This window comes from Diceros bicornis, chromosome 7 (assembly GCF_020826845.1).
Source record: "Diceros bicornis minor isolate mBicDic1 chromosome 7, mDicBic1.mat.cur, whole genome shotgun sequence".
Taxonomy (NCBI): Eukaryota; Metazoa; Chordata; class Mammalia; order Perissodactyla; family Rhinocerotidae; genus Diceros; species Diceros bicornis.
This window is the reverse complement of record NC_080746.1, coordinates 42,968,334-42,995,924: the sequence shown is the minus strand read 5'-3', so window position 1 is coordinate 42,995,924 and position 27,591 is coordinate 42,968,334. Positions and strand designations below refer to the sequence as shown.

The window sequence follows — 27,591 nt, the reverse complement described above, 5'->3', positions numbered from 1 at the left end:
TTGAGAATATGTACCCTTGATACACCAATGAGAATGGCACTTTACCTGTATGGTTTTCTTTCTCAAGACACATAACTTTAATCATAAGAAAAACACCAGACAAATCCCAATGCAGGGACATTCTACAGAACACCTGACCAGTATTCCTTGAAACTGACAGGGTTTTGAAGAAAGTCTAAGAAACCGCCAAAACCAAGAGCAGCCCAAAGAACACACGATGACTAAATGTAATGTGGTATCCTAGGTGGGATCCTAAAACAGAAAAAAGACCTTGGGTAAAAACTAAGAAAATCTAAACAAAGTATGGACTTTAGTTAATAACAATGTATCAATATTGGTTCATTAATTCTAACAAATGTACCATACTGATGTAAAATATAAATAAGGGAAATTGGGTGTGGAATATGTGAGAACTCTCTATACTATCTTTACAATTTTTCTTTAAATGCAAAACTATTCTAAAACAAAGTGAATTTAAAAAAAATTAAGATTATTAATAAAAGGAAAAAAAATGCAAGCCTAATCAGACATCCATGCTGCTAGTGTTTTTCAAACTTTATTGTATGCCAGAACAAAACAAAAATAATTCTGCAAATTTTTGGGCGCCACTCCCAGAGTTTCTGATTTCATAACTCTGAGGTTGAAGACTAGGAATCTGCATTTCTTACAAATTCCATGATGTTGATCCTGCTGGTCTAGAAATGCTATTTTGATAAGCACTGGCCTGGCCTAGAAGGTGAAAGCCAAACTTCAAATGATCCTTTGCTACCTGTCCTATGTTTACAAGCTTATCTCTCTTTCTTATGAAAGTATCTTATGTTGCAGACACTCTAAATTATACAATTGCTTTAACCAGGTCTCATATTAATGGGGAAAACAAATATAAGTTTGATGCTGTTTCATCACACTTTATCTAACACACAAATATAAATTCCTACATACAAGATACCTATCACTAACAAAATGGCAATGGAAACTTTTTTTTTGAACTGATGATTCTGAAACTTCTTTGGAGGCTGTTTAGAGAAACTAGAGACCCTAAGAGTTGTCAAATCACAAATGACAAGTTTTTAATCCCGCTATTATTATAAAGAAAACCATCCAGGCAAAAGGACTACATATTTTATTTTATAAATTTATTTCCTAACAAAACATATGAAACTAAAAATTTGTTCCTGGTGACCAAATACAGTGTTACTAGTTTTCCAAGCTACGTGCCAATGTTTTATGGAACCTATTAATTCAACTGACATATGCAGCATACAACAGTAAAGAGCACAGAACGCAAATCGAGGGTGCCAGAGTTTGAAATCTCTTCACAGCTCACTAGTTTTGACTTTGGGTAAGTTACTTAACCTGTGACAAAAATCAGTTTCCTTGCCTATAATATAATAATAGAACCTACCTCATAGGGTTGTTGCGATTAATTTCAAATTCATTAAAGCCCTTAGAAGAGTGACTGGCCCATAACAAGTGCTATATGTCTGGATATTTACAAGAACCAACCAATATGCCAAGGGCTGTACTAGAAAATGGGGATACAATGGCTGGCCAAAACATAAACAGTCAAGGTTATAAAAATTCAATCTACAAGAAGATACAGGCATTAACAAAGTAATCATAAAAATAAAATACGAATAAACATGGAACTGCAAACCTAAATAAGCATTATGAAGGAAAGAATCACAGTGCTTTAAAACACAATACGCTCATCTAGTCTCATTTTTAGAGGAGGAGGGGAAAGTACTCCAGGTTCAGGGAGGTCTCCCTCGTCTAGGCTTAATCAGTAATCTTACTGCAATTAGCAAAGTCTTAAAAAACGTAATTTAGGGGCGGCCCTGTGGCACAGTGTTTAAGTCTGCACATTCTGCTTCACCGGCCCAGGGTTCGCGGATTCAGATCCCAGGCATGGACCCACACACAGCTCAAGCCATGCTGTGGCAGTGTCCCATATACAGGGTGGAGCAGGACTGGCACAGACGTTAGCTCAGAGACAATCTTCCGCAAGTAAAAAGAAGATTGGCAACAGATGTTGGCTCAGGGATAATCTTCCTCACCAAAAACAAAAACATAATTTAACAATCCAATCATTTGGACAGTATATCTGCTTAGTCAAAAAGAAATGGCAAATTAAATTATTTGGATACATAATCTTTAAGCAACATAAAAACGTTTAAGGCTGGAAGTTTTATTTGACTTTAATGGACATTAAGGGTGATCTACTAAATTGGAAACCTAAGAAAAGTCATTAGCATTTAATAAAAATGTCCTTTAGAAAAACTGTTCTTGAAGGAATTCTTCACAACTAAGACCTATATAAAAACTTAAAATCAAACAATAACTATGCAGAATAAAAACTTTGCAAGCCCAGTATTTTAGAGATAATGCCACGCGCATGAAACCCCAGGCATCTACAATTGACTTAACAAGGCAAGCCATGCAACAACTCCAGATGAGTTTAACTTGTAAGATTCTTGGGCAGTAAAGAAGCACTCAGGTAAAAAAATAACTTCCTACCTACCCAACAAACCAACAATCAAAAGAAATGAAAACAAACACCTATTAACAAAACAAGCCAGACTTAGTTTGCATTTCAGAACTGAGGCCATGGAATTATGACACAGGCTTAAGAATCAAAATAAACACCAAATATGAATGCCACATCAAAATAATTTGCAACAAAATAAACCTGTTACTATTCTAACAACTTATAAGTACCTAGCTGTTAAAAAAAAATTACAGAGTACATACCCAAACACCCTAAAACTGACACTGGACCTCATAAATGAGCTTTTAAAAATTTATTTATGGTTGGTGTATGCATAACATGCATTTTCAGGCCAGGGAATGACTGCATTTTTTAAAAAACCAAAGGGTTGCAGAGCAATAACTCAAAGTTACCTTAAAATATTTGCAAAAACTCTTTAAGGTTCTTTTCACCCTTACATGGTTGAAGAATTGTCTAAAGAAAACCACACAAAACAAGTCATACCTAATAAGAATTAAAATCTCCAACATGAAATATAATAAAATGGATCATTACAGTCCTTTGCCAGTATATGGTTACAACAAAAAGTTACATCATGGATCTGTAAGCATATGTCTATGGTAAGTTGATTTCAATTTATTTTTTTCTTTTTTTTTTTGTGAGGAAGATCAGCCCTGAGCTAACATCTGATGCCAATCCTCCTCTTTTTGCCGAGGAAGACTGGCCCTGGGCTAACATCCGTGCCCATCTTCCTCTACTTTATACAGAACGCCACCACAGCATGGCTTGACAAATGGTGCGTCGGTGCACGCCCAGGATTCGAACCTGCGAACCCTCAGGCCGCTGAAGCGGAGTGCACGCACTTAACCACTACGCCACTGGGCCGGCCCCTCAATTTATATTTTTAATGAGTTATAAATTATTGGCTTAAATTACAAAAAACTAGGATAAGTCTCAAGAACTACCCTTTAATAGTGTTCCACTAAAAACAGATGGTCAAAACTAATGTTCTACTTAGTCAACAGTATTGTACGAAGACTAATTTTTAGTCTTGGAAAAGTTCTACGGTTAAGTAAGATTTTAACGTTAAGTGAAAGATTAATATAGGATATAAAGAACTCTGTACCTTTCTTGCAACTTTTCTGTAAATCTAAAATTATCGCAAAATAAGAGGTTAAAAATAATAATAAAAGCTCAACTTCTTAGGACGTTACTTCCTTTATACCAACAAATGTGCTAGGCAAGAAAAACAGAACTGTATGTTCCCCATGTTGAGTTTAGCTGTCAGATTAGTTACCAGATTTGACTGCTTTGCTATACTAATTACTTTGAATGCTGAGAAAGACAAAGCATATTTCTAGAGAAACAACTTCAAGTTAACATTTTTTATTTTTTTGACAGATTGATAAAGTAAAATATAATCTGCCTAATTCTAACTGTGTCCCTTTATGTATGAGTCTAAGATATTTAGATTTTTATCTGGGCAACAAATTCAGAGGTTCATAGGAATAAATAAGGAAATAGAATGGTCACTAGTATAACCAGACTAAATACATAAGCTGTATCAAAAAACAAACAAAAAACACAAAAGTCAGTGCTTTGCAACTAACAGGTGAATAATCCACTTACTTTTACATAATAGCTCAGTTGCACATAATACATGAAGATATTGCTTAGGGCAAAACAGCCTCAAGAAGTAAACATCAAAAAAGGGTTAACCGTTACCTCAAATGAAATTGAGAATCAACCTCTCCCCTAAACAATAAACAAAATTTCATGTTTCCAAATAAACCCAGGTTCCTAAAATTGTAAAAGATAACTTTTAACAATTTAAATACAATCCCAAGTACTAGAAACTATCTGGGTCCAATATTTACTGCCAAAAATTTCTTGCCATGGTATTTTAGTGTCATGAAAACCTGATTGCCAGATTTCTTACATTTTTATTGGTAACAGAGCTAAACCATTTAATAATTACATAACTCTATGTAACAGTTATTTGCTAAGGGTAGTACAATGAGATATACTAACTCTTTATTACCTAAAATTGTATTTCTGCAAATTTTTCTTTATACGAAATTCCATCAATACCAAGAAAAGAAAAACACTCAAGGGGCTTGGGAAATAATCATTTTAATCTATATAAGCATAAATTCATACCCAAACTTATTAAGTTCTGCCTGTTTTGGCCTTCATAACTTCTTAATTTTAGTTTTCTTCATGAGCTCTGCACTGCCTCAAACAGTAACTTATCCTGAAATGGGTTCAATTAGCACAAACAATCTAATTGTGTGATACCTACATTTAATAAAGCACAATATATTATCAACATTGTATCACCTAGAATTATCAAGCTGTTCATGAAAGTCTAAGAAAAAAACCTCCAAAAGAATTAAGCTATTTTATTTAACATGTAATAGTTGTCATAAAGCAAAGCTTTAATATTTAGTTTTCTGATACCCTAATGTATTTCCAGAAGCCTTTAAGCCTATAATTTTATAGATACCAGGGAGGCCAGATATAATTTCTCTTTATATGTACCTAATTCAAGATTTTAAGAGGATGTAGGCTACAAATCAGCCTAAATTTATGACTATAAATTTAGTCATAACACCATACAAAGATCCCATAAATAATCAGGAAAGAGACGTTCAACATTATTGCTTAAGTCGTAGAAAATGGTGAATTTTAACCAAATTGATACCACTATACTCTTCTTTATGTTTCCTATACTCTTAAATCATATTGTTTGGCAAGTAACATAGGTGCTTATCTAATTTAAAATTCAATTAGTTGTAAACAAATTCTAATTTGTTAATCAATGCATACATTCTCCTTTAACTGCTTACTACACTACCTCAGAATTAACCCTCCTAGAAAAAGTAACTGTCCCTAGTGGAAAGAACAATGCAGAGCTCCAACTCTTCCTTAAAGATTTTCAAGTATTATAGGAACACAAACTCATGAAAAAACTAATTAAAAATTTGACATTCCATCTTGCTTTACTAATTATGGGATAATAGAGATGTGAACAAATGTTCCTTTTTATTTCTCTGCTTAACATAATATTACATTAAAAAATACTGTAACTGTTTATGAGCTGGTTTCTAGCTTCTTCAAGTACAGGACACAACTACAGTTCTATGAGTGAGGAGAAATGAATAATCAATCTTACGTAACAAAAGGAAGATGGGAGGCACAAAAAGATAAACTGACTTTGGCTTTTAAGAACCTACTATTGACCCTGAAATGCCAGATTCAACATCAACATCAACAAAACAAAACATTACAGCAGCAAGCCACCACTTCACCACATATTAAGAACTCTGGAATAGACAATAACTTTTTTTTCCCCTCTCAACTCATTCTGTTATATCTTCTTTTTGTTTTTCCTGCTTTTTGGCTGCAGGCAGTTCAAGGCTTGCCCACTGCATAGGTTCAGCTTTTCTCATGGTGATCTCAATCTTGGTTGCAGTCATAGTTACATAGCTTCGCTTTACATCAATCACCTGCAACATATCACAGAGAGTTACACTCAACCTAGGAGGTTTCATTAGTCTTAGAGGAAACTATTGGTCTCGTCTATGCTAATAACCAAAAATCTAAGCCTCTCACTTAGTATACCTAGATTTAATTTTTTTGGTAAGGATTAGTGGTAAGTTATATATCTACTTTGCGACAAAGCTTACTAAAGTACTGTTTTTTTATTGTACAAATGGCATTTTAAATTATAAAAAAAATTCTGCTGCATTCCTAATACTTACACCCCATAATTTCACGTTTTGATGAAATTCTTTCTCTCCTTCAAATACAATGTGCACATTTAACTGAAAAAGATATAGAAAGTTGATTGATCAGATCCAAACTGAAGGTATTATGACATAAAACAATGATTACAAAAACATGAAGATATCGATAAAAATCATTTAAGCTATTTTACAAATCTGCCAGTATTGTATTTTTTATTTGAAAAAACCGTTAACAGAAAAGAAAAATTAACTTGAAGTTTCACACTAAGAACTAAGTACCATATTATCTGATAAATCTAAGCTACCTTAGTATCTCCAAAACGCTTCAGCAATAACTATGATACAGAAATTTTCATTTATAACAGTTTCTGTGAAAGTAATTTCAAACTATTTTTCAAATGAGAAAGATTTAAAGATCTTAAAATCAGCTCAAACAAGAATACTTTATAATATAATAACATAAAGAATAATGTATAAAGACAACTTGTACTCAAAGATATTTAGTGTACTTACCACAGTACTATTTGCTACTACTTGACTAAGTTCTGGAAGTGAATTTTTAGCATATACTGAAATGGTGACTTCACCCCCAGTCTGATGCCAGTCATGTCTACATGGAACAACTTTTTTGCCCTGTAACATAAGAGAAACTCTATGAATTTACCAAATGCCATATAACTAACTTCTTAAAAAAGAGGAAGCTGACCTATCCAATTGAGAAAAAATGACCATGTGCAACTAAGCCCTTAATGTTTCTAAGGACAAACAAATTCTAAAGTTCCCATCAAGAAGTTTAAACAATTAAATATATCATGATACAAAGAATCTTTATGGTTTTATGATTTGACAATACGCTTACTTCTTCCATTTGATATTGTTCTTCTAGGACCACAACATTAATATATGTTGAACAAGACAATTTAAGAACTCCTACTATATCCAATTTTAACATTCTGCAATCCAGTCAGTCAGTCATAAAACATTCTTTGAAGACTAAAGTGAGAAGACAGTGCTTAGTGGGGTAAACCATACAATATCTTACCCTCATGCAGAGGAATCTTCCATTTATTTTCTACAAATTGGAATTTGGGAAAAAATAATTGACTACTTATAGCTACCTGCTATTGTTATTGAATAATTATTTTCCTCTCATAATAACATGCAGAAAAAAGTGGAAATTTGTGGAAGTAATCCTGATTACTATAATGGAAATAATTATTACCTACTAGTGGGACACTGCTATAACAATAAGTAAAAGGGACATATTGTGATATTTTTATAAACGAAGGTAATTTAGTCACATGAAGCAGGAAACTCTGAGACACTTTTACTGTTGTAAAAAGCAGTATTTACGTTTTGATATCACTATACTAACTGAATTTAAATTACTTATGTCACTTACATTTTTTGCCCTAAGCTATTAGCTTAGACTCTTAATGCTTGATAACTGTATGCATTAAAAAATAACAAAAACATTACTTCATCAAGGGTTATACTCTGAAACATTCTGCATATAATAGAAAACAACATTTTGTTTCCCCAAACTTTGGACCTTGAAGAGAACACAGGGAGACTTCACACTTTTTGCTAATAAAACATTCCTGAAAGTGTTGTGGTAGATGAATTATTATAACTTGAGGGATATATTTATAATATCCAACCAAGTGTTATTAAAAAGTAGAAACTACAGAATACTCTAATGTAGAATAAATCAATCTCCAAAGCAATTTGAGAATTTATAATTATTTTGTAAGTTAAAAGACACACATACTGAAAAGGTTCATTGTCTTGGGGTTATTAACTAATTTAATACATTATAAAATACATTAACACTAGCTAACAAACACATACTTAGCAACAAATTGCCTTCTTACAATTTACTGGGATTTTGAGAAATTATTTGCATAGCCCCAAGACTTTTTTAAAAAGCTGTCCAGGAAGTAGGAACCAATGCTTTCTTTTTTCTGCTGATAAATATCCCTGTAGCAAGCAGAGACATTCAAAATAATTCCAACAAAACAAGGCTGCAATCCTCCTCTTTGGCCACTATTTGTGCACCTGTAAATGGCTGAATGAAGTTTTAAGTGGCAAGAAGAGAATCACAAGTCTAAATGATTACCAACACCAAACGAGTAGAAAAGTCATTTTTGAAAAACAAAAGTGGGAACAGGCTACAGAATTACAGAAAAATAAGCTTCAATTGAGAAGAATTAAGTATTTCACAAAAACCTACATACTTGCATCAATGAATACAATGGCTATTTTGATCAAAGGGCAGTGCTCTGGGAGCTTGACTCAGATTAATTTTAGTTTTTTAAGCACATCAAAACCTCACTGTGTGGGGGCTAGCCCGGTGGCACAAGCAGTTAAGTGCGCGCGCTCGGCTGCAGCGGCCCATGGTTCGCAGGTTCGGATCCCGGGCGCGCACTGATGCACCGCTTGTTAAGCCATGCTGTGGCGGAGTCCCATATAAAACAGAGGAAGATGGCCACGGATGTTAGCTCAGGGCCAATCTTCCTCAAGAAAAAAGGGGAGGACTGGTATCAGATGTTAGCTCAAGGCTCATCCTCCGTGCACACACACACACAAAACCTTACTATGTGAAGGAGATAAAAACTTTTTTAATCTAAACACAGAATAATCTGAAATCTTTTAAAAATGACTCAGATGAATACACCCTAATGTGTTATTTTAAAAAGGCTACTTACAGCATCCTTTTTAGTCCACATGTGTTTCCCTGTTGTACAGCCTTCTTGGGCTAAGAATGTATTAAAATCAGAAGTTTTTCTTCTACAACAGCTCCAGTATTTCATCCTTTATCATAGAAAAATTTCAGAAATAAAATCTCACAACCAATTAAGTGTAGAAGTATTACAGTGACAAGTGTGATTTAAAAAGAAAATCAATCAATAAGTAAGGAACTTTAGTATCTTACAAGTGCCTAAGCTACTAAACAGTTAAAACTATCAGAAGACTAAAAATTTTAAAGCCAGAATGTCATTTATTATAGCGATTTTGGAGCTCCTAAGTAGATGCTTAAAACCATCACAAAATTCCAAATCAGCTTTTCATTGATAGCTCACATTCCAGTTTCTTCATGAAGCTACCAAAAAGCGATATGACAGATTTAAAATCCTCACATTTTAATAACCCAGGAAACTGAGAACGTGCAAACGAACTAAAAACTAATGTTTACACAACCTGTGATGGTCATTCCCAAAGTAGGTGAAACTCATTATTATTTGCTGGAGAAAAATCTAACACTGGAAGACAAAATTACAATAAAACTTTGGGTTTGAGTCCTGAAGAACATGGAAAGAATGGAAGATTTTAACACAGTACTGCATTTCCATAAACTACAGCATAATATAGAAAAGAAGCTCTCAATTGAGGGCTATGGAAAAGTATGGGTTTTCCTGGATGCCACAACGTTGGTTACTTAGTGCTCCAGGGCCAAAAATTCTGAATGTCCTGCAATACGCATGACAGTCTTTCAAACAAAAAACTATTCAGCTCCAATAGAAAGATTACCACATTGAAATCCAATGGAATGAGGAAAAACATGAGGTCTGAATTACAACGGCCACTTACTATAAACTTGTATTAGTTTTCTCATGTGTAAAAAAAAGACAACACCCACATTTCTATGTTATTGAAAAGATTATATGACAATGTGAGTAAAATATCTAATAATGCTGCATAGCAAATAATGTTTAAAGGCATATTAACTTTTCTAACCTCTACCATCAAGTTTTAATTAGTAATGTATAAGTTACCCTTCATGGAAAATAGGTACTCCAGAATGATATACACAGACTTCTTCTAGACTCTGTAAACCTTGATACGTCTAAAAGAGAAAAAAAGAGGAAAACGATTAGCTTCATATCTCAATGCTATATTTCACACGTATTTGTAGTATTGGTGACCTCTATGAACTATGAAAATGCTCAAGAAAGAACAATTACCTAGAACATTCATAAATTCACCCCAGGCCATTCCAATAAGGAATGAAAAATGATTCCTTTTTGGATATGCTTAAGTTTCAGTTCCCTGTGAAAAAGGCAAATAGAAAAGCAGGCAACAGGATGTATTAAGATGCTCTCAGACTTTTGGGTATGAGGTCACATCCAAGCATATTCAGGTATTTACATTTACAGAACAATATTGAAACTAAGGGATTAGTACTCTCAACAGAAATACAGTTACAGAATGATTTATGTGTACAGTAAACTCTGTGTGGGCATTATGAATTAATATGGAAAATCTAATAACAAGCAATTCTGGAAGCTCTACAGTGATTTCTTATCCCTAGGAAGGGTAAAATGAGCTGCAGACCTATATATATATCCAGGGTTTGTCTGGAAGATCCGGGCCCCATTGCTGCTGTAGGTGAAGGCTCTACAGATGAATTCACAAAAAGTTATGTTAACAAAACATAGATGCAGCCAGTAGTATATTTTCTATTTTGGTATTTATAGCAACCACCTACAAGTGTAGAAAATAAAATTCTGGATGTTTACTTTTTGTAAATCCAAAGTACTAGGAGTGTGTATCGCCTAAGGATATTCCATAGCACATGAAACCCAGTATGTTCGATTCTGAACTTATCACTATTGTCCCCCAAACCGCCTACACTTCTTCCCATCTTATGTGATGGAACCGTATCTACTCAGTCTCCTAAAGCACAATTCTCTAAGTCCTCTTCAATTTCTTCTCTCCCTCAACCCATATGTAGTCTATCATGAAATCCTGTCTATTTGACTTAAAAATATCTATCAATTTAATTTGCTAACCTTCCTCATGATCACTAGCAGATTTTAGGCAATGAGACTACACTAACAGCTTCTAATTCATTTCTCTGCCTTCAATTTCTGTACTCTACTATCTAATTAAAACAAGTATCACTCTCTTATTTAAAGTCTTTTATTAAACCTACCTTACACTTTAAACAATAATCAGTTCCAGATGGTTTGTCCACTTAAATGTGCCTCCATATATGAGAAAATAATCATGGCCCTGAAGTAAGCAGATTTCTTAAATAGGACACAGAAAGCACTAGTTATAAAGTAAAAGATGGACAAATTGGATTTCACTAAAATTAGAGTCTCTGTTTATCAAAAGCCATTATTAAGACAGTGAAAAAGTACAGTCTCTCTCTCTCTCACAAAGGACTTGTAGCTAAAAAATATAAAGAATTCCTAAAATTAGTAAGAAAAAGCCAACTTAATAAAAAAATAGGTAAAAGATTTTGGACATTTCACAAAAGAGGATATCCAAATAGCCAATAAACATACAAAAAGGTACTCAACCTCATCATCAGGAGAGTACAAATTAAAATCAGAACACTACACACCCACCACAATGACTTAAAATATAAAAGACTAATATTACAAACTACTACCAAGGTGTAGAACAAATGGAACCAGCCTCATATACTGCTGCTGGGAGTGTAAAGACAGTCACTTTGGAAAACTATGTGCAAGTTATCTGTTAAAGATGAACATATACATACACTATGATCCAGCAATTCCTCTCCTAGTCATATACCTAAGTCATGCACAGAAGTGTTCACAGTAGCAATTAAAAAAATTTAAAGGAAAGTAGAAAGGATAAATTGATTGGCACATTCAAACAATGACATATTTTAAAGCAATGAAAATGAACAAACTATAGCCACATGCAACAAGGATAACTCAAGCATTTTATTAAGCAAAGGCAGACACAAGAGTGCCTATTCAAAGATTCTATTTCCATTAACTTCTAGAGTAGGACTAACCAATCTATGCTGATAGAAAAATGTGGTTACCTTTGGGAAACGGAATGATGAACAAGAGGAGGCATAAGGAGGGCTATGCTCTGTGAAAATCTCTTTAGCTATAAACTTATATTTGGGTATTTTTAATGTTACATTTTAAAGAAAAAGACTAAAAATTTTCTTTAATGGCCTCCATAACCTAAAGTAAGGTCTAACTTTTGAGCATTATAAAAGGCTTTCAGGATCTGACTCCTACTTATCTCTTTTAATCTCAACTCCACACCAGCAAATTCTGTCATTATTATTGACTATTTATTGTTTTCTGTATACTACTGCTACTATCACCTCTGCTTGGAATATCCTTTCCCTTTTTGTCCATTTACAGAACTGTCATTCATTTTTCTAAATTCATCTGGAGTACCTTCTCTCTGATCTTCCTCCACTACCCTACCACTTGCACTGTTCTCCCCCACTCCACGGATTAATCATTCTCATTTACTATTTTAACCTTAAGCACATGAGAATACATTTATATTTCCATCCCTAAATGAGCAAGGCAATCTCAAACTTAACATGAGAGAAAACTGCAAACCTGCTCCCCCAACCCCATTCTCTCCTTAATGGTGTCACCAATCACCTAGCTGCTAGAGCCACAAGTCTCCTTCACCTACAGTTCTTTAGCAAGCCGTGTTAATACTTTCAAATATCATTCATTCTACACATGCCACATGCCAGGCACTGCTCTAAGCATTCAAGATACAGCAAAAAACAAAACAAATAAAATTCTTCCCTTGCAACCCTACATAAGGGGAGGAAGGGAAGGGGAGTTAGAGGGGACAGATCATAAGCAAAATAAATACGCAAAATAAACAGTATATTGTAAGGTGATAAGTGCTACGGAAAAAAAAGGCGAGAGTGGAAATATTGGAGGGCATGCAATTTCACACCAAGTAGGTAGGAAAAAGCCTCAGTGAGATATTTAATTACATCCCACATTTACCCACTTCTCAAAAACATAATCTCCAATCCCACTGCCTGGTCTTCCACAATAGCATCCTAGCTGGTTCTCCCTCTTCCAATTCTACTCCTGCCCCATTATAATGTATTTGCCACTTATCAAGCAGAAAGCATCTTTTTAAAACGCCTCCTTAAAACAGATAGTGGCTTCCCATTATACTTAAAGCCCAAACTCCTCACTGAAGCTTATAAGGACCTCCATAATCTTGCCTACCTCTCTTACCCTCTACTTTCACACCCTTGAGCAAGCCCCACTGACTTTTCTCATAATTCCTTGAATAGTCAACCTCTAAAACCTCTACACATACTCCTCCCATGTCTACTCCAAGGTTTACAGGACTCATCCGCTACATTACTCAGATTTCTGACTTGTGTCACCACTTCAAAGAGGATTTCCCTGACAATCGTATTTAAAGTTTCATTCTATCTCCTTATCTGTTTTATTTTCTTCACATCTACCTTAATTCATAATACTTAATTACCTACTTGTTGTTGTTCTCCCCAAATTAGACTATTAGCTCCAGAAAAAAAAACTTCTGTTTTATTTAATACTATATCCCTAGTCCCTAAAACAACGTACGGCACATAGTAAGTGCTCAGTAAACGCTGACTGAATTAGAATTACTTATTTTCATGACTCTATCAGAAATGGTGCTCCTCTCTTATCCACGTTCATAACCCTGGTCCATAGCATAGTGCCCAACACATAACAGGCACCCAAATGTTTGTTGAATTGAGTCAGTAAATTGCATTCTCTTTCAAAATTAAAATTTTACTTCCATGACACTATAAATTTTACAATATATACCTTTGAACACCCTCCATTTTTACATGAGGTCCCAATCTTAATTTCATCACTGTCTTCTTCTGAAACAGAGAAAAAAAAAAACAAATTAGAAATATTAAAATAGAACACTTTACCGTAGTGTCATTCTTAAAAAGTAACCTTTTCCGTAAAACAACTATTTAAGAAAATAATCTAAATACAAAAAACACTGATATTTTAAAGTAATTTTAAGTAACTAAGTTTTCTGTGTGACCTCTCATATAATATATTAAAAAAGCTAGTAAGAAAACTATTATAGGGGCCGGCCCTGTGGCTTAGTGGTTAAGTGCTCGCGCTCCGCTACTGGCGGCCCGGGTTCGGATCCCGGGCGTGCACCGACGCACCGCTTCTCCGGCCATGCTGAGGCCGCGTCCCACACACAGCAACTAGAAGGATGTGCAGCTATGACATACAATTATCTACTGGGGCATTGGGGAAAGAAAAGGAGGAGGAATGGCAATAAGATGTTAGCTCAGAGCCGGTCTTCCTCAAGCAAAAAGAGGAGGATTAGCATGGATGTCAGCTCAGGGCTGATCTTCCTCACAAAAAAAAAAAAGGAAACTATTATAATTAGGTTTTGCTTATATCCCCCAAATGATATATGACACATTTCTATTCTATAATGCGATACTATATCCAATATCTTAACCTTGTAACAGAGAAATCACGAAAGGGTACTCCCATGGCATCAGGTACAGGGTGAGAGAATAGTGAATATATTTTATATCATGCACAATGAAACATTTACAATTATCAAGGAAATTTAACTCACTGTTAAAAAGTAACGAATCACACAAGAAAAAAAATTTCTAATTAGCAGGTTCTGATTTCTAATAAAGACATAATGGAATGAACCACATATTCATTCTGTGGTATTACTGGCATTTAGAAAACAAAAATAAGTTCTTTACTACAATGTGCTACTTTTTCATATTTATATTCAGTAAACTACACTGCTCCTGTCTCTTCTCGATAACTGGTTAACTATACAGAAAAAATTACAAAATACAAAACAAAATCTTACCTTTCTTATTTTCTTCATTCCCCGATGACAGTTTAAGTTTATCAAGTGCTTGTTTTAGGGAAGCAGATATTTTTAATTCCAAATTCGTCATTGGTTCATCTGGGCTGGAGAATTTTGAAACTTTATTACCATTACTGATGTACCAAAATATTTCTTTATACTAAAAATAAACACTTAAGAGCCTATTTATGAAAAGAAACCAAATGCCTTGTGAATCAAGATTTTCCCATTAAAGAGTATTTTATGATTAACTGCTATAATATATCTACATTTCTAAGTTTTAACAGAAAAGGTTCTGATATTAAAACATTAAATCTCAATCATGCTATTGCCAACACATTAAATTATTAATCAGTAGGGCTAATGGGAAGGAAGTAAAGACTAAGAATCCAGTTTGTCAAGATGAGTAACTCCAAGGAAGTGACCATGAAGTACTTTTACATTCCATGCTTAAGCAAAATGCTGAGCATATAATAAACAGGCAATAAATATGTACTAAGTAAATCCATATTCCTACTGGTGCAGATAATTCATTTTGTGTGGACACTGGTGTATGCACCTATAAATTCAGATACAATTGTATCACAAGGCAATTTTAGTAGGGTTACAAAAAACAATACCACTACTCCCTAACATTTCACAATGGTTAAGTAGTGTATGTACAACTTGTTTAAGGCCATTCGATAAGTATTAAGAATATTAATAAACGCAGCAATAAAAATAGAAATCCTAGGTTATTCATTCTATATCCTTAATGAAAAAAACTACTAATGTAGGAGGCATTAACAAAGTACATAAAAACCTGTATCCTCATAATCTCTACAATACTACCAAATGAATTTAGGAGAAAATATTTAATTTCTCACTTCCTCTTAAGTAAAATTATTAGTTATCCATTATTTAAGGAAAATATTAACTCATACTGTCAATTATAGTAGACTCCACTGCAATATTTAATAATGAGCTATACCAGAATTCCTGTCTTTTTCTATTTTTTTAACTGGCAAATCAGCCAGCAAGCCATTTGATAGTCTCTCATGATTATGAATAAGGTGGAGGTGGAATAAAATCATTCTAAGTAGTTTGGTTAAAAGAACAAATAAACATCAAAAAGTCTCTTAGATCTTAGGGTTCTTATCTTCATCCAGGATTATTTAATACGCTATAAATTTATTTAAGTAAGATTGATAAAGAAAAAGTTGGGAAAACCATGCGTCCTATAGTGTGAATAAAAATATCAATGGGGGCCATTTTTGAGGCCAAAAACCCTCTGTTTTTTATGTCCTGTATTTTGGTTCTAAAAAAATTCAATACTCAAGTGCAACATGAAGACGACCTAGCGTAACAATGGTACCCAACATGCATATGTGGGAATGTAAAATGCAGTCTACTCGACCAGAAGATGAGTATGAAGACTGTATAATTCAACTACAAAATGAGCAAAAGATATTTTAAAAGTACTTTAACAGATCTGCCATCTAAATCAAATACATTAAAACTTATCAATAATAATGAGATTAACAGTTTCCAGGTATCAGAAAGTCAAAGATGAGTAACTAGACTTGTTCTAAGTGACGAAATACAGACAAATAAAAAAGAGAGAAAATCTGGATCAATGTAAGGGAAAACTATACACTGACTTAGCAAGAAAAAAATGCACTGCTTTGAAGTAAAAGTAAATTCTTCTTCACTAGAATTATTTGAAAGGAAACTATTCTGTCAAGAACGTCCCAGAAAATATTCAAGAAACAGTAGAAGAATGGAAGAGAAGGCCGCTAACTTCTTTTTCAACTAAACTGATTCCCTGACAAGGAATGCCCTGACAATTCTACAATTCCTTTATAGAATTTCACCACGCCACAGTGAAACAGACACATGCCAAGGAACAAAGAAGACAGGTGCCCCCCCTCCCCCGCCGGGGCATAATTATGATGGTACAGTGAGCAAATCTGCAACAAAGTTTTATGTGTATACACCCTCAAATTAAGGGGGAATAAAAATGAAAGGTATATCTAAGGGAAAACCAAATGGTTCAAAAGTTGCTGACCTATACGATGGCTATGAATGGTATTAGGCAAAATCATAAAAGGAAATACCAGGAACAAATGCTATTATTCAAGCAGGACAAAAACATGCAGCTGGATAAAGTGTACCTGGGCCTTTTTATTGCTTCTACTGGTTTAGGGGCTTGAATGATGTGCTCCTGAAATTTGGGTTTCAATTCAGACAGTTCTTTCTTCTCAGTAGTCTTGACTTCCGGTTTGACTGGCTCGGGTGGTTTCTCACTATTATGCCTACCTTTTGTACAGCCCTGTTAGTGAAAGGTAATCATTAAGAGTTATCCTATCAAAATCTATTTCACATGCCACAATAGAAATACTATTTTTCAATTCTTTATTAATAAATTCTATTGTATGTTTTCTCTACTTTTATCAGACTGACTTATTTTAAGAAAATAAAAATAGGATTTCAAATTTGCTGTATTTGTAAATGAGTCCTTACATCTGAATAATGCATTTTAAAAAAAGCCTTCGAATTACACTTCATAAATATCTACTTAACTTATTCTATTAAACATATGGCATAAACTTCCTGTTTACAGGAAACAAATTCTGGAGATCTCATAAAGAGAATTCTACAAATTATTTATACAAAAGGACCTCAGTTTGAGACCCAGTTCTCCTACTTAATAGCTACATGACCTTGAGCATAAATATGACCTTGAGCAAATTAATTAACCTTTTATACTTCATTTCATCAGTAAAATGACAGTAATGGCACGTAAGATATTTTTTGAGAGGATTAAATAAAATAGAATGCTTGGAACATCTGGCATTTGGTAAACATTCAATAAATGCTAGCTACCTTTTCCACATTCCGTTGAGTCATATATATTTTTTAACATCCCTGAGATCATAAGATCAATGCCATATCATTTAATTAACAGCTTTAGTTTTCTTTAAGAGTATACAAAATAATGGTGTATCTCAATGGTAGCTTAGATTTGATAAAAATTTACTGTTCCTAACTGAAAATGCTTTAAATTGTTGCCTACCACTTTATTCTTCTTGATATTCTTTTAAAACTACTAACATCAAGAACAAACTTCAATCGACAAGTGAGTAACTAATATCTTGAAACTTTAACTTCTAAAGCAGATAGATAAATTCCTTATTTTAAAGGCTGTAGAAGGGAGGTGAGCTCCATTTTAAAAGAAAGGTACTATCTGCAAGTTAACAGGGACTAGTCAATAGACATCCCAAATCAGACTCCTCAAATCTGGAGCTTCCTATAATATGTACTTTTCAGGAGATAATCTAGAAAAAACAATTAATACTTACCACAATGCTTAAAAAATCAGAAAAATCAGTTGTTCTTCTCTTACAGCAAGACCAGCCCTATAAAACATAAGTGAAAAAAACTGAAAACCATGAGAACCACAATCCACTAAAACACTCTACTTGCACGTATCTCCTCGAAGCTGGAAGTAACTTGCATATATACAGATTTCACAATTTTCAAGTGTTAAAAATGATTCATCTAACCAAGTGAAATGATTTTTAGTCTTTGATTTAAAAGAAAACGAATTAACCAATGTTAAAAGAGATTTGTGTTGTGATTTATCATGAAAGGAAGCACCTTAAAATAAGAAAACAAATTGCTTCTGTTTTCAAGAATATTACTTGAGCTTTAGAAGAAAAACATTTTATAATTTCTAAAAACATCATATATTTTAAAGGATCTAGGGAGTAAGTGAAATGCCCTATTTTAAAAATCTAGTAAGTTAGACTTAATAATTATAATAATGCAGGTTCTAAACAGATTCATTATAGCTGTTCCCCAACAATAAGCACTCTATCCATTTTCAGAACAACACAGATTAACGTAGCAGCCTAATCACTGTCAGATCTTTGAAGGTTAAATGATCTTTTCCGTGAGATGCATAAAAAAATAGAAACTGTAATGCAGTATGTGATTTCTGAACAAACTACCAAGTGGCTTACCAAAAAACGGCTTTAAGTCGCCATCTACAATTTCACTGTAGTATACAGAATAAGGAAATAAAAATGCAGCAGTGTCAAGACTTGGGATGTCTCAAATTCAGACTAACGGCTACCTTTGCACATATCCATCTGTGCCTCCCTATTTTTCTCAACATACTGTATGAAAAATTTGGTGATTTTTTTCCAAAATAGGCATTATACAGTTTTTTTAAAAAGAAAATGTTAAATATGCTATAATTGAAATTTCCCTTTATTTTGAAATTGAATTCTTTTACTTTGAATTGAGATATAGATGAAAAATTACTACAACCTTAAATATAGAGTTTAATTAGTATTGATAATATAGTCATCAGAAAAATTATTCTATACAAGAAAAAATTTTATTGCCTAAATCATATATGAAGAATTGTATCAGGTATTCTGGGGACACAGGGATAGATACAGGATATACACTAGTTGTACCCAAATGTCAATCAGGGATCTATGGTAGTCCTCAGCAAAATGAGAAAAGGAAGGATAAATTTAAGTATGCGAGTATAAGGCTGCTGTCTTTTCCTAAAAAAGATCTTCCTCTCTCTGAATATGCCTCTTCTAATTTGAATATTAAAATAGAAACCTGGTAACAGTGGACACTATATTCATCTCCATATTTTGTCTGAAATCTACTGGGCTGTGAAATCTAGTAGTCTTAGAAAGCTGAAAGGTTTACAGAGACAATAATAAACAGGGATTGGAGAGGAGAGAGAAACAAAAATACTTCAAAGTAAAATCATTAAGATTAATTAATCGGGGTGATTAACAGTTGGGTAGGGAAAAAAAAGGAGCGATGGACTCAATGACTAGAAAGTCAACGATATCATTACGAGCAGCAGCGAAGTTGAGAAGCAGGCTATTTTTGGAATAAAAGTTCACTTTGGAAACTAGTTTGCAGTTGCCAATGACACACATAAATAGAAATATGTTGTAGAGGCCACTGGCATAGAGGTGACATTTAAGGACAGCGATGAATGAACTGAATGAGAGAAAATAGGAAGCCAAAGACTGAGAAGTGAAGTATGCCTATGGTTAGGAGACAGGAGGAAAACATCAGAGGAAACAAAAAATAAAAACATACAATAAGAAAAATACACAGAATAAACGGCAGTCTAGGAAAAATAAAATCCCCCACCCCTCACAAAAATAAACATTCCCACTGAACTACAGCTTCCATCCCCGTAAAAGTTTGTAAAGAGGCTAAAAAGATGTGAGGAGGAGTCAGGTCTCAACTTACCATACTGAATGTTTGTCCTGTTTTCTTCACTTAGAACTAACCAGATTAATATAAACTTGATATCTGCTTGTGTATCTTTGTTTCCATTAGGCTATCTAACACTTAACTGCCAGAAAGGCCCAACTACTCCCTGGAAGGTGTAATGAGAAATTCAAGGAGCATCAACAATATTTACACACGTAAGACTGTTTAAGTGCCTAAGAACAAAAGCAGCAACGCTGAAAGCCATGGCAGCCACACTGCAACATTTTCTTTTAAGATATACAATGGAAAATGTGCCATATTATCATAAATTTTAAAAGATCAATAAGCTCACCAAGAAAAACTTGGTCAAACAACATTCTATGATTCCTTTAATTCTCCAGAACATCAAGGAAGTACAAGTGGAAAGCAGGTGGCATCACTTTTTTGTTTAGAGTTTTACTCCAACCTTACATGTCTGTCCCTAAGATTGGCACTGTTAGGTGTTTATAACAATCCTTCCTAAAATTCAGAGCTGCTCTTTTTAGACAGCAGCTGCCTGACAGATTGAGAGATTAAGATTCAATGCAACTGCTTTTAATTCCTCTCAAAATTAGGAGAATGAAGAAATGTGGGGTATAGAAGACAAGAGTTGGAATAGAAATAACATAATTTTATAACTGGAAAAGACCTTAAGATCACCATCTAGTATTCACTGTCTTCTCTGGCTTTAGTGGAGTACTTGCTTAAGGCACCCCAAAAAGGTCACTAAAAAAGCAGAAAGTCACAAGCTGAGGAAAAAAGATGAGAAAAAGATGTAGTATTACACCTCTAAATTTACTATATAAATACCAAGAGACTGAAATATATCAAGTTCCTACCTTTAACGCATCATGAAAGACTGGAACACCTGGGTGGTATGTACAAGCATCTGGTCAAAAACAGAAGGAAAAAATATATCACTTTATAATGAAGAAAAATCATTACTGCCTTCAAGGGTTAACATTCAACCCTTTTTCCAAATGCAGGTAATCCTTTTCTTTTCCTTAAAAACTCACTAATGCTCAAGTTTGATGAATGGCACACAGTGCTTAATATAAAACACTGTATTAAAATAGTAATAGTTAAAATTCTAATTCAAGAGTATGATAAATATAGATAAAAATAATACAGAATAGTTCAAGTATAACCAATTATATTCTGTATTCCTCTAATCTTTGTAGTAAAATTCATTTAGTACCAAAACATCAAGTTCCAAGATTTTGACCATCATCTTTCAATTCTGTTTTTACAAAAATACTATCAAACTTAGGTGTTCTTATATACACTAATCCATAAAGGTTGCCCAAGAGATTCCCTAAAGATATTTTGGAAGAATAGGTTCAAAATTATAAAAACTGATATAATATCTAATTGCTAATTTAACTTTCCTAGATAGGGGCAATTCCTAGATACAAATCTCATTAAAAAGCAGTTTAAGTTCTACAGTCTATTTTCAGGGTTGTCACTGATCACTATTCTGTATTTCCCTACCACCTCTCCATTACACCATTAATTTTTACTTAACTCTTACGAAAATGTGCTTATTACAGTTTGAAACATGGAGTATTACGTTAAAGAAATCAGATAATAGGGGCTGGCCCGGTGGTATAGTGGCTAAGTTCGCGTGTTCCACTTCATGGCCCAGGGTTCTTGAGTTTGATCCTGGGTGCAAACCTATGCGCCGCTCATCAAGCCATGCCATGGCGAGGTCCCACACACAAAACAGAGGAAGATGGGCACCGAAGTTAGCTCACGGCTAGTCTTTCTCAGCAAAAAAAAAAAAAAAAAAAGAGGAAGATTGGCAACTGATGTTAGCTCAGGGCCAATCTTCCTCAAAAAAAAAAAAAAAGCATCTTAATTTATTAAAAAAAAAACCAGGGGCTGTTAACACTGAGTCCCTGGCTCAAATTCTGGCTCTGCCTCTTGGCAACTGTTTGTGAAGTGGTGCTTCTTCCAGAATAACTGTTTAACATATGCAAATTACCAACCTTGTTTCCTTTAAACACCAAAGTAAAATGTCACATCAGCTTAAAAGGGGGTCTTGTTATTTTAGTCAATACACAGGCCGCACTTTTTCCATTCTATAAAACTTTCTCCTAACCAAGCCCACAGGTTGCTGCCAGTTCTTGTCTTCTACTCCCTATGTCCATCCATTTTCTTAACTTCCCATTTTATCAACCAACTTACTTGGAGTATTTCTTTTAAGTCTCTAAACTAGTTTAGAGACTTATTTTAGTAAAGCAAATAAACTTTCAACAACCTTATTGGAGCTCCCCACTGAGTGTGGTACTGCTGACCACACGATCCTCCAGACTGTCTACTCCTCTGGCTTTCCTGGCCTCCCCGCTCCCTAACTCTCTCCCTAGGCACTGCACCACTTCACACAGACAGAGCTGACTTCCAAAAAGTGGCTGTATCTCCTCTTAATTTTAGGCTGGTATATAATACCCTATAAATAAACATACTGTTCCATGCAACAAAGCACCAGTCTTCCCCCTTTATTTAATAAAGTAGAATACGTCCAGGCACTAAGGCAATTCCCTTTTCATATAGACTACCAACAGGAAAGGACCTAAAACCCCTCATTCCTCGATTTTGTGACCCACTGAAGTCTCACAATTTTCCCCTTAAATAACTTCATATTAATATGATAAAAATGTCAATGACAGTAACTTGAGTATTGTACAAAGACTGGATTTATCTTTTCCTTAGAATCCTGCCAATGGTCACCAAGTCGTGTGCGCTCCACGATAAATATTTCAGACATCTCAGAGGTGAAAAAGATTTTAAAAGGCGTCGATTTTAATCTCCTTCACAACGTAGAACCATGTTGAACTCGGCTTCTCTATTAAATGGGTCTAATAATGCATACTTCAGAGGGTTGTGAAGATTAAATGTGACAATGGAATAAAGCGATAGACCAACGTCTGGCATACAGAAAACACACAATAAATGCTAGTTGAATCTGAGAAAATGTTGTCACTTTCCACAGTACTCAAGGAATCAACTCACTTGTTTACCGCATTCACCAATCAAAATTCAAATTCATTGGTGATTTTCTATTACTCACCTAGTCTATTCACTACCTTTCGCTTTACACCCTTAACTCTACACCTAGGTGCTGCAGAGGACATTCAATCACTTTATCCTGAAAGTGGCATGGCATTAAAACGGGAAGGCCGTAGCAAAAATATGCAACAAACACGGCTACTGAGTCAAGGATAACGAATCTACCACCCACCCGGGCGGCTGTATCACAACTTAACAACGTAAAGATCTAGGGATCTAGAGTAATTTTCCTAACCAAGAACACTTTTTGAAAAAGTAGGTTTATTAACAGTGGGTCGACTGAACGAGCTGACAGCAGGCTTTCATAAAAATCAACTTCTCAACTTAAACGCTAGGATAACCGGCCCACTGCCCAAGTGTCCCGTCTCTGCGCGTCTGTCTCGCGCACACACAGTCACAGCAAACCCACCGCAAACAGAGCCCAGTAGCACGCGGGTAGCGGTCGCTTTCCAAAGAGACCCGGGGAGGAGATAAAGACGTTCTCAATTCCCGGCGAAGCGGCCAGTGAGTGGGCGACCGCGGAAACACGTGCGACCAGGGGCGGAGGGGGTCGGTTCGGCGGCCGCAGAGGGAGGGGGTCGGATGCCGCCGCCGCCGGGGCGCCCGCCGAGCGGCCCCGCACACAGGAGGCGGCTGCCGGGCTGCGAGAGCGGCCGGGGGTGGACCCTGACCCGGGCAGCCCGGCGACGGCTCGCGGGAGGATCCCGGGGAGGCCTCGGGCCCAAGGGCGTCCCCCGGGGGAGGTGGACCGGGAGCAGGGCTGGCGGCGCGGCTCTCTTACCATCGGAATTGGTCTCGGGATCGAAGCGCTGACCGCAGCCCCGGTTGTAGCACAGCAAGGCCATTTTCTTGTCCCACCGTTACAGGTCCAACCCAAACACCGGGAACCGCAAGAGAGCGCCTTACAACTCCCCTGTCGCAACCACCGGTCTGACGGCTGGGGCGGCTGCCGGCTTCCGGAAATCGCCGGTTCCGCTTCAGGAACCTTCGCGAATGTTCCGGTCGCGCAGGCGCAGAGAAGATGGGAAGAGGCGGAGGAAGCGGCGGGAGGGCGGATACTCTACTCGTATCCGCTGTAGGTCCGGCTCTAGCGGGTGGCGGCGGGGGTCGGTGAAGGAGCGGCGGTATCCGTAGACGAGAAACCTTCAAGGCAGAGAATGCCGGCGTCCTAGGGAGGGACGTCCCCTTCCAGATTTCATCACTCCTTATCGGCTGTGGGCAGCTCGCGCCGCGAAGTGGCCGCCCTGCCCGCTCGGCCCCCGCAGCGCAGCGTCCTTCTTACTTTTGAGACTCTAGTTACACAGCATTGTCGATACGTTTGTCCCCTAGCTGCTTGAGAGTAAGTGTAGAATCGTACAGTATTTCCGAATCCTCTGCATGGAACGCGGTTGCTTAGTAAATGAGGAGAGGAGTGGTGGGCGAACCTCCGCGTGTGTCTCCGCTGTCTTGATCTCCGGAACGCTGAAGAAATGTAGGCATCGGAGCAATTTTAATAACTGAGTAATTGCAGTCAAATCATTTTGAAAATACAGCGCTTGAAAATATCAAAGAAAGGTATTGATCAAATATGGTGCTAGAAATGGTCACTATTGCTGTTAAGACCCTGGGATAATTATTACTATTTCATGTTAGCTTCCGTTTAATCAGTTTGTCAATACTTAATTCTCCAATCCTGGAACCTCTAGTAAGATTTCATAAGGTGCATTATAAAAACTGTAGTGGAAAAAAAAAAAAAAAAACTAGTGATACACTAAGGGGCACGTGCAAACAGCACTAGTTCCAATGGTATGTTTCCAAAACTTGGGGCATTTGAAATGAAAGGAAACGCTTCTTGGTAACTGGTATGCTGCTCAGTCTTAAAATGGTAATATCAGTCGTTCCTAAGCAGAGATAAAAAGCTATACAACGTTTGTGGTGATGCCAAGTCCGCTAATGAAAGAACGGCTCACAGTGCTCCCATCCTGATTAAAAAGACTACTCATTTTTCCATACTCCTTTCCTATCTTTATACCTAGAAGTATTAAATTTGTGTGTAATAATCCCAACATAGTTATATACAACTTTGTATTCTCCTTCATTTAACCTACATGAGCATTTTTGTATTTTGTTTCATAATCATCGTTATGAATGATGAAGTATTCTGTTGAATAACTGCATTGTAACCATTCTTCCTTTAATCTGACCAACTTTCTCTGTTGATATAGGCTTCAATAATCAACCTATTGTATGTTTTTCTTATTTTAGATTTCCCCCCCAGGATAATTGTTGAGAAGTGGCTGGACTGGAGTAAAGGACATAAGCCTTTTAAAATGATTTTAAGATTTTAAAAATATATATTGCCAATTGTTTCCAAAAGAAAAGATGGTACCAATTTACAATTTCATCACCCATGGATGCGAGGAATAGTCCATAGGAATTAATCTTACACAATTAGAAATGGGGAGATGGAGAGGTTTCGAAAGTTTTGATTGTGGCCAGATCCATTGTCTGAATATCCTAGCATCACTGCAACATCACTAGGATTATTTGTAAGCTAACTCTTTTAAATGGTTTTAATGTTTATTGTCAGTTTTTTTCCAACTATAGCGTTTTACAATTAGAAAATAATAAATGCTTATAGTAGATAATTTGAAAATGCGAAAATATATTAAGAACAAAGTCAACAGTAATTTCACCACCCAGCAATAAGTACTGAATAAATAAAATAACTTTGATAAATTTATTTCCAGTGTTTTTTTTCCTAGGCATTTATTGGTATGAATGTTAAAACAAAAACCTGAAGAATTGGAGTCATAGTGTACGTGGAAGTTCATGTTTCTATTCTGGGTATGATAATAAACTATAAAATTAAATCTTTTTTTTTTTTTAAAGTACAGAGACAGTGCATTCCACTCCACTGCCAATCACACTTCCATCTCCATTCCCACACTCCAGTGCTGACTACCATCAGCTGTTTGAGAAACTTTGTGGTGGTGACATGCGTTATTTATATAGCCTTTAAATCCAGCTCCTGCCCCCTCCCCCTCAACACACACGTACTCTTACACAGCATCTTGAGATTTTTCCTGTGTTAGAAAACAGTGCAATAGAGTAGTTAAGCGTGGAGCTTTGGAGTCAGACCAGGATTCAAATTCTAGCTCTGCAATGTGGTAGCTAAAAGAGTTTAATCATCTCAGGAAATTTCTCTGGGCTTCAATGTTCTCTTCTGTAAATTGTAAATAATAATTTTGTGTGGACGCTGTAATTGTTTCTATTATTAAAAGCATCAAAATAACGTGTAAAGCTCTTAGCACATTGTCTTGTCCATAGTAGGTGCTCACTAAATTAAAACTATTTTTGTTTTGAAATGCTCTACGGAGATACTATGACTGAAGGGTATTCAATCCTGTTGCTGCAAAAATAGGAAAAGGGAATGTTTCTAAGATACTGGCATACTTCATTTCTTTAGGTGGTGAATGTACACTTGATAATGATTCATAAAGCAGTACATTTATACTTTATGTGCTTTTCTGTGTTATTATTCCTGTATCACAGGAATCTGAAGACTAAACTATTTGAAATTTCCAGTGGTAAAGTTTTAAATATTATAGCATAAATTTTTCATACAGAAGATTAGATTAAGTAACCAAATTAGATGCAGATTGTGGTGGATTGGTTGACTAGACAAAGAACTTGAGACTCGAACTTATAGGCAGTGAAAGGCCTGTGGAAGCTGGATGGTAGTAGGTAACCAGTAAATGTACCACTGTACGCTCATTGTCCCAGGCCTGAGACATGGCGCAGCCAGCGATGAGCACTCAATTGGCGTCTTCCTTCCTGATCAGCTGTGAGTCTGGAGTCCCAGGTAGGGTTAGTTACAGATCTGATCTGGCTACCTATCTACAGCAGGAAGTCCATTCTCAGGGCTTAAAAAACGATCTTGATTATTTTGATTAGTCAGGCCATATTGAACATTTACATTTATCTCCACTTTCTCTTCAGATCCCACTAAAATTGTAGAGAAGGAATAAAAAATATGTATATATATGTATGTATATAAACCCACAAAAACAACAAAATTTGAATAGGGTACTGAAATAAACAAATGATATCAGCCTAGCATTGTTTCGTTTACTTTTGTCTTTGTTTTGGTATTTAGGAATGTTTGCATTTTTGTTCTATTGGTTCCCTGCATACTAATATCTTTATATAATTACCTCTTTTTCTTAGGCTTTCCTACTCAGTTTGTCAGATTTGACTGACTTTGAATTTTAATTACTTCCTATAGGGCAATCAATGAGATTGTTACTCTTTTCTTTTTTCCTTCTTTTTCCTCTCATTTTATTTATGATTTTTCTGCTTTGTCAGAGAATGTAGCATTTACATACTAATCTTCCAGCCTTATGC

General features: G+C 35.6%; 1 protein-coding gene across 3 annotated transcripts; it reads right to left on the bottom strand.

Moving 5' to 3' along the window:
* Nucleotides 1-3,858: 3,858 nt before the first annotated feature.
* CHORDC1 (cysteine and histidine rich domain containing 1) lies at nucleotides 3,859-24,158 on the bottom strand. 3 transcript variants are annotated; one of them, XM_058545420.1, is made up of 11 exons: nucleotides 23,987-24,156; nucleotides 20,976-21,025; nucleotides 18,201-18,257; nucleotides 17,013-17,170; nucleotides 14,860-14,963; nucleotides 13,818-13,873; nucleotides 10,014-10,084; nucleotides 8,946-9,051; nucleotides 6,751-6,870; nucleotides 6,253-6,315; nucleotides 3,859-5,997 (listed from the first exon to the last, which is right to left on the bottom strand). In XM_058545420.1, the coding sequence occupies exons 1-11, from the start codon at nucleotides 24,048-24,050 to the stop codon at nucleotides 5,851-5,853; spliced, it is 996 nt and encodes a 331-aa protein (XP_058401403.1). In that variant the 5' UTR covers nucleotides 24,051-24,156; the 3' UTR covers nucleotides 3,859-5,850. The 3 variants fall into 3 exon arrangements, with proteins under 3 accessions (XP_058401403.1, XP_058401402.1, XP_058401404.1); XM_058545419.1 differs by having other exon boundaries at nucleotides 13,818-13,876; nucleotides 23,987-24,155; XM_058545421.1 differs by lacking the exon at nucleotides 3,859-5,997 and having other exon boundaries at nucleotides 6,202-6,315; nucleotides 23,987-24,158.
* Nucleotides 24,159-27,591: the final 3,433 nt, after the last annotated feature.

Excerpts from the sequence above, each read along its gene's own strand:
- CHORDC1 (XM_058545419.1), bottom strand. The coding sequence starts at position 24,050 with ATGGCCTTGCTGTGCTACAACCGGGGCTGCGGTCAGCGCTTCGATCCC. Across the intron at positions 21,026-23,986 it reads TCCCGAGACCAATTCCGATG|ATGCTTGTACATACCACCCA; the intron begins GTAAGAGAGCCG and ends GTTTTTGACCAG. Across the intron at positions 9,052-10,013 it reads GTACCTATTTTCCATGAAGG|GATGAAATACTGGAGCTGTT; the intron begins GTAACTTATACA and ends TCTATGATAAAG.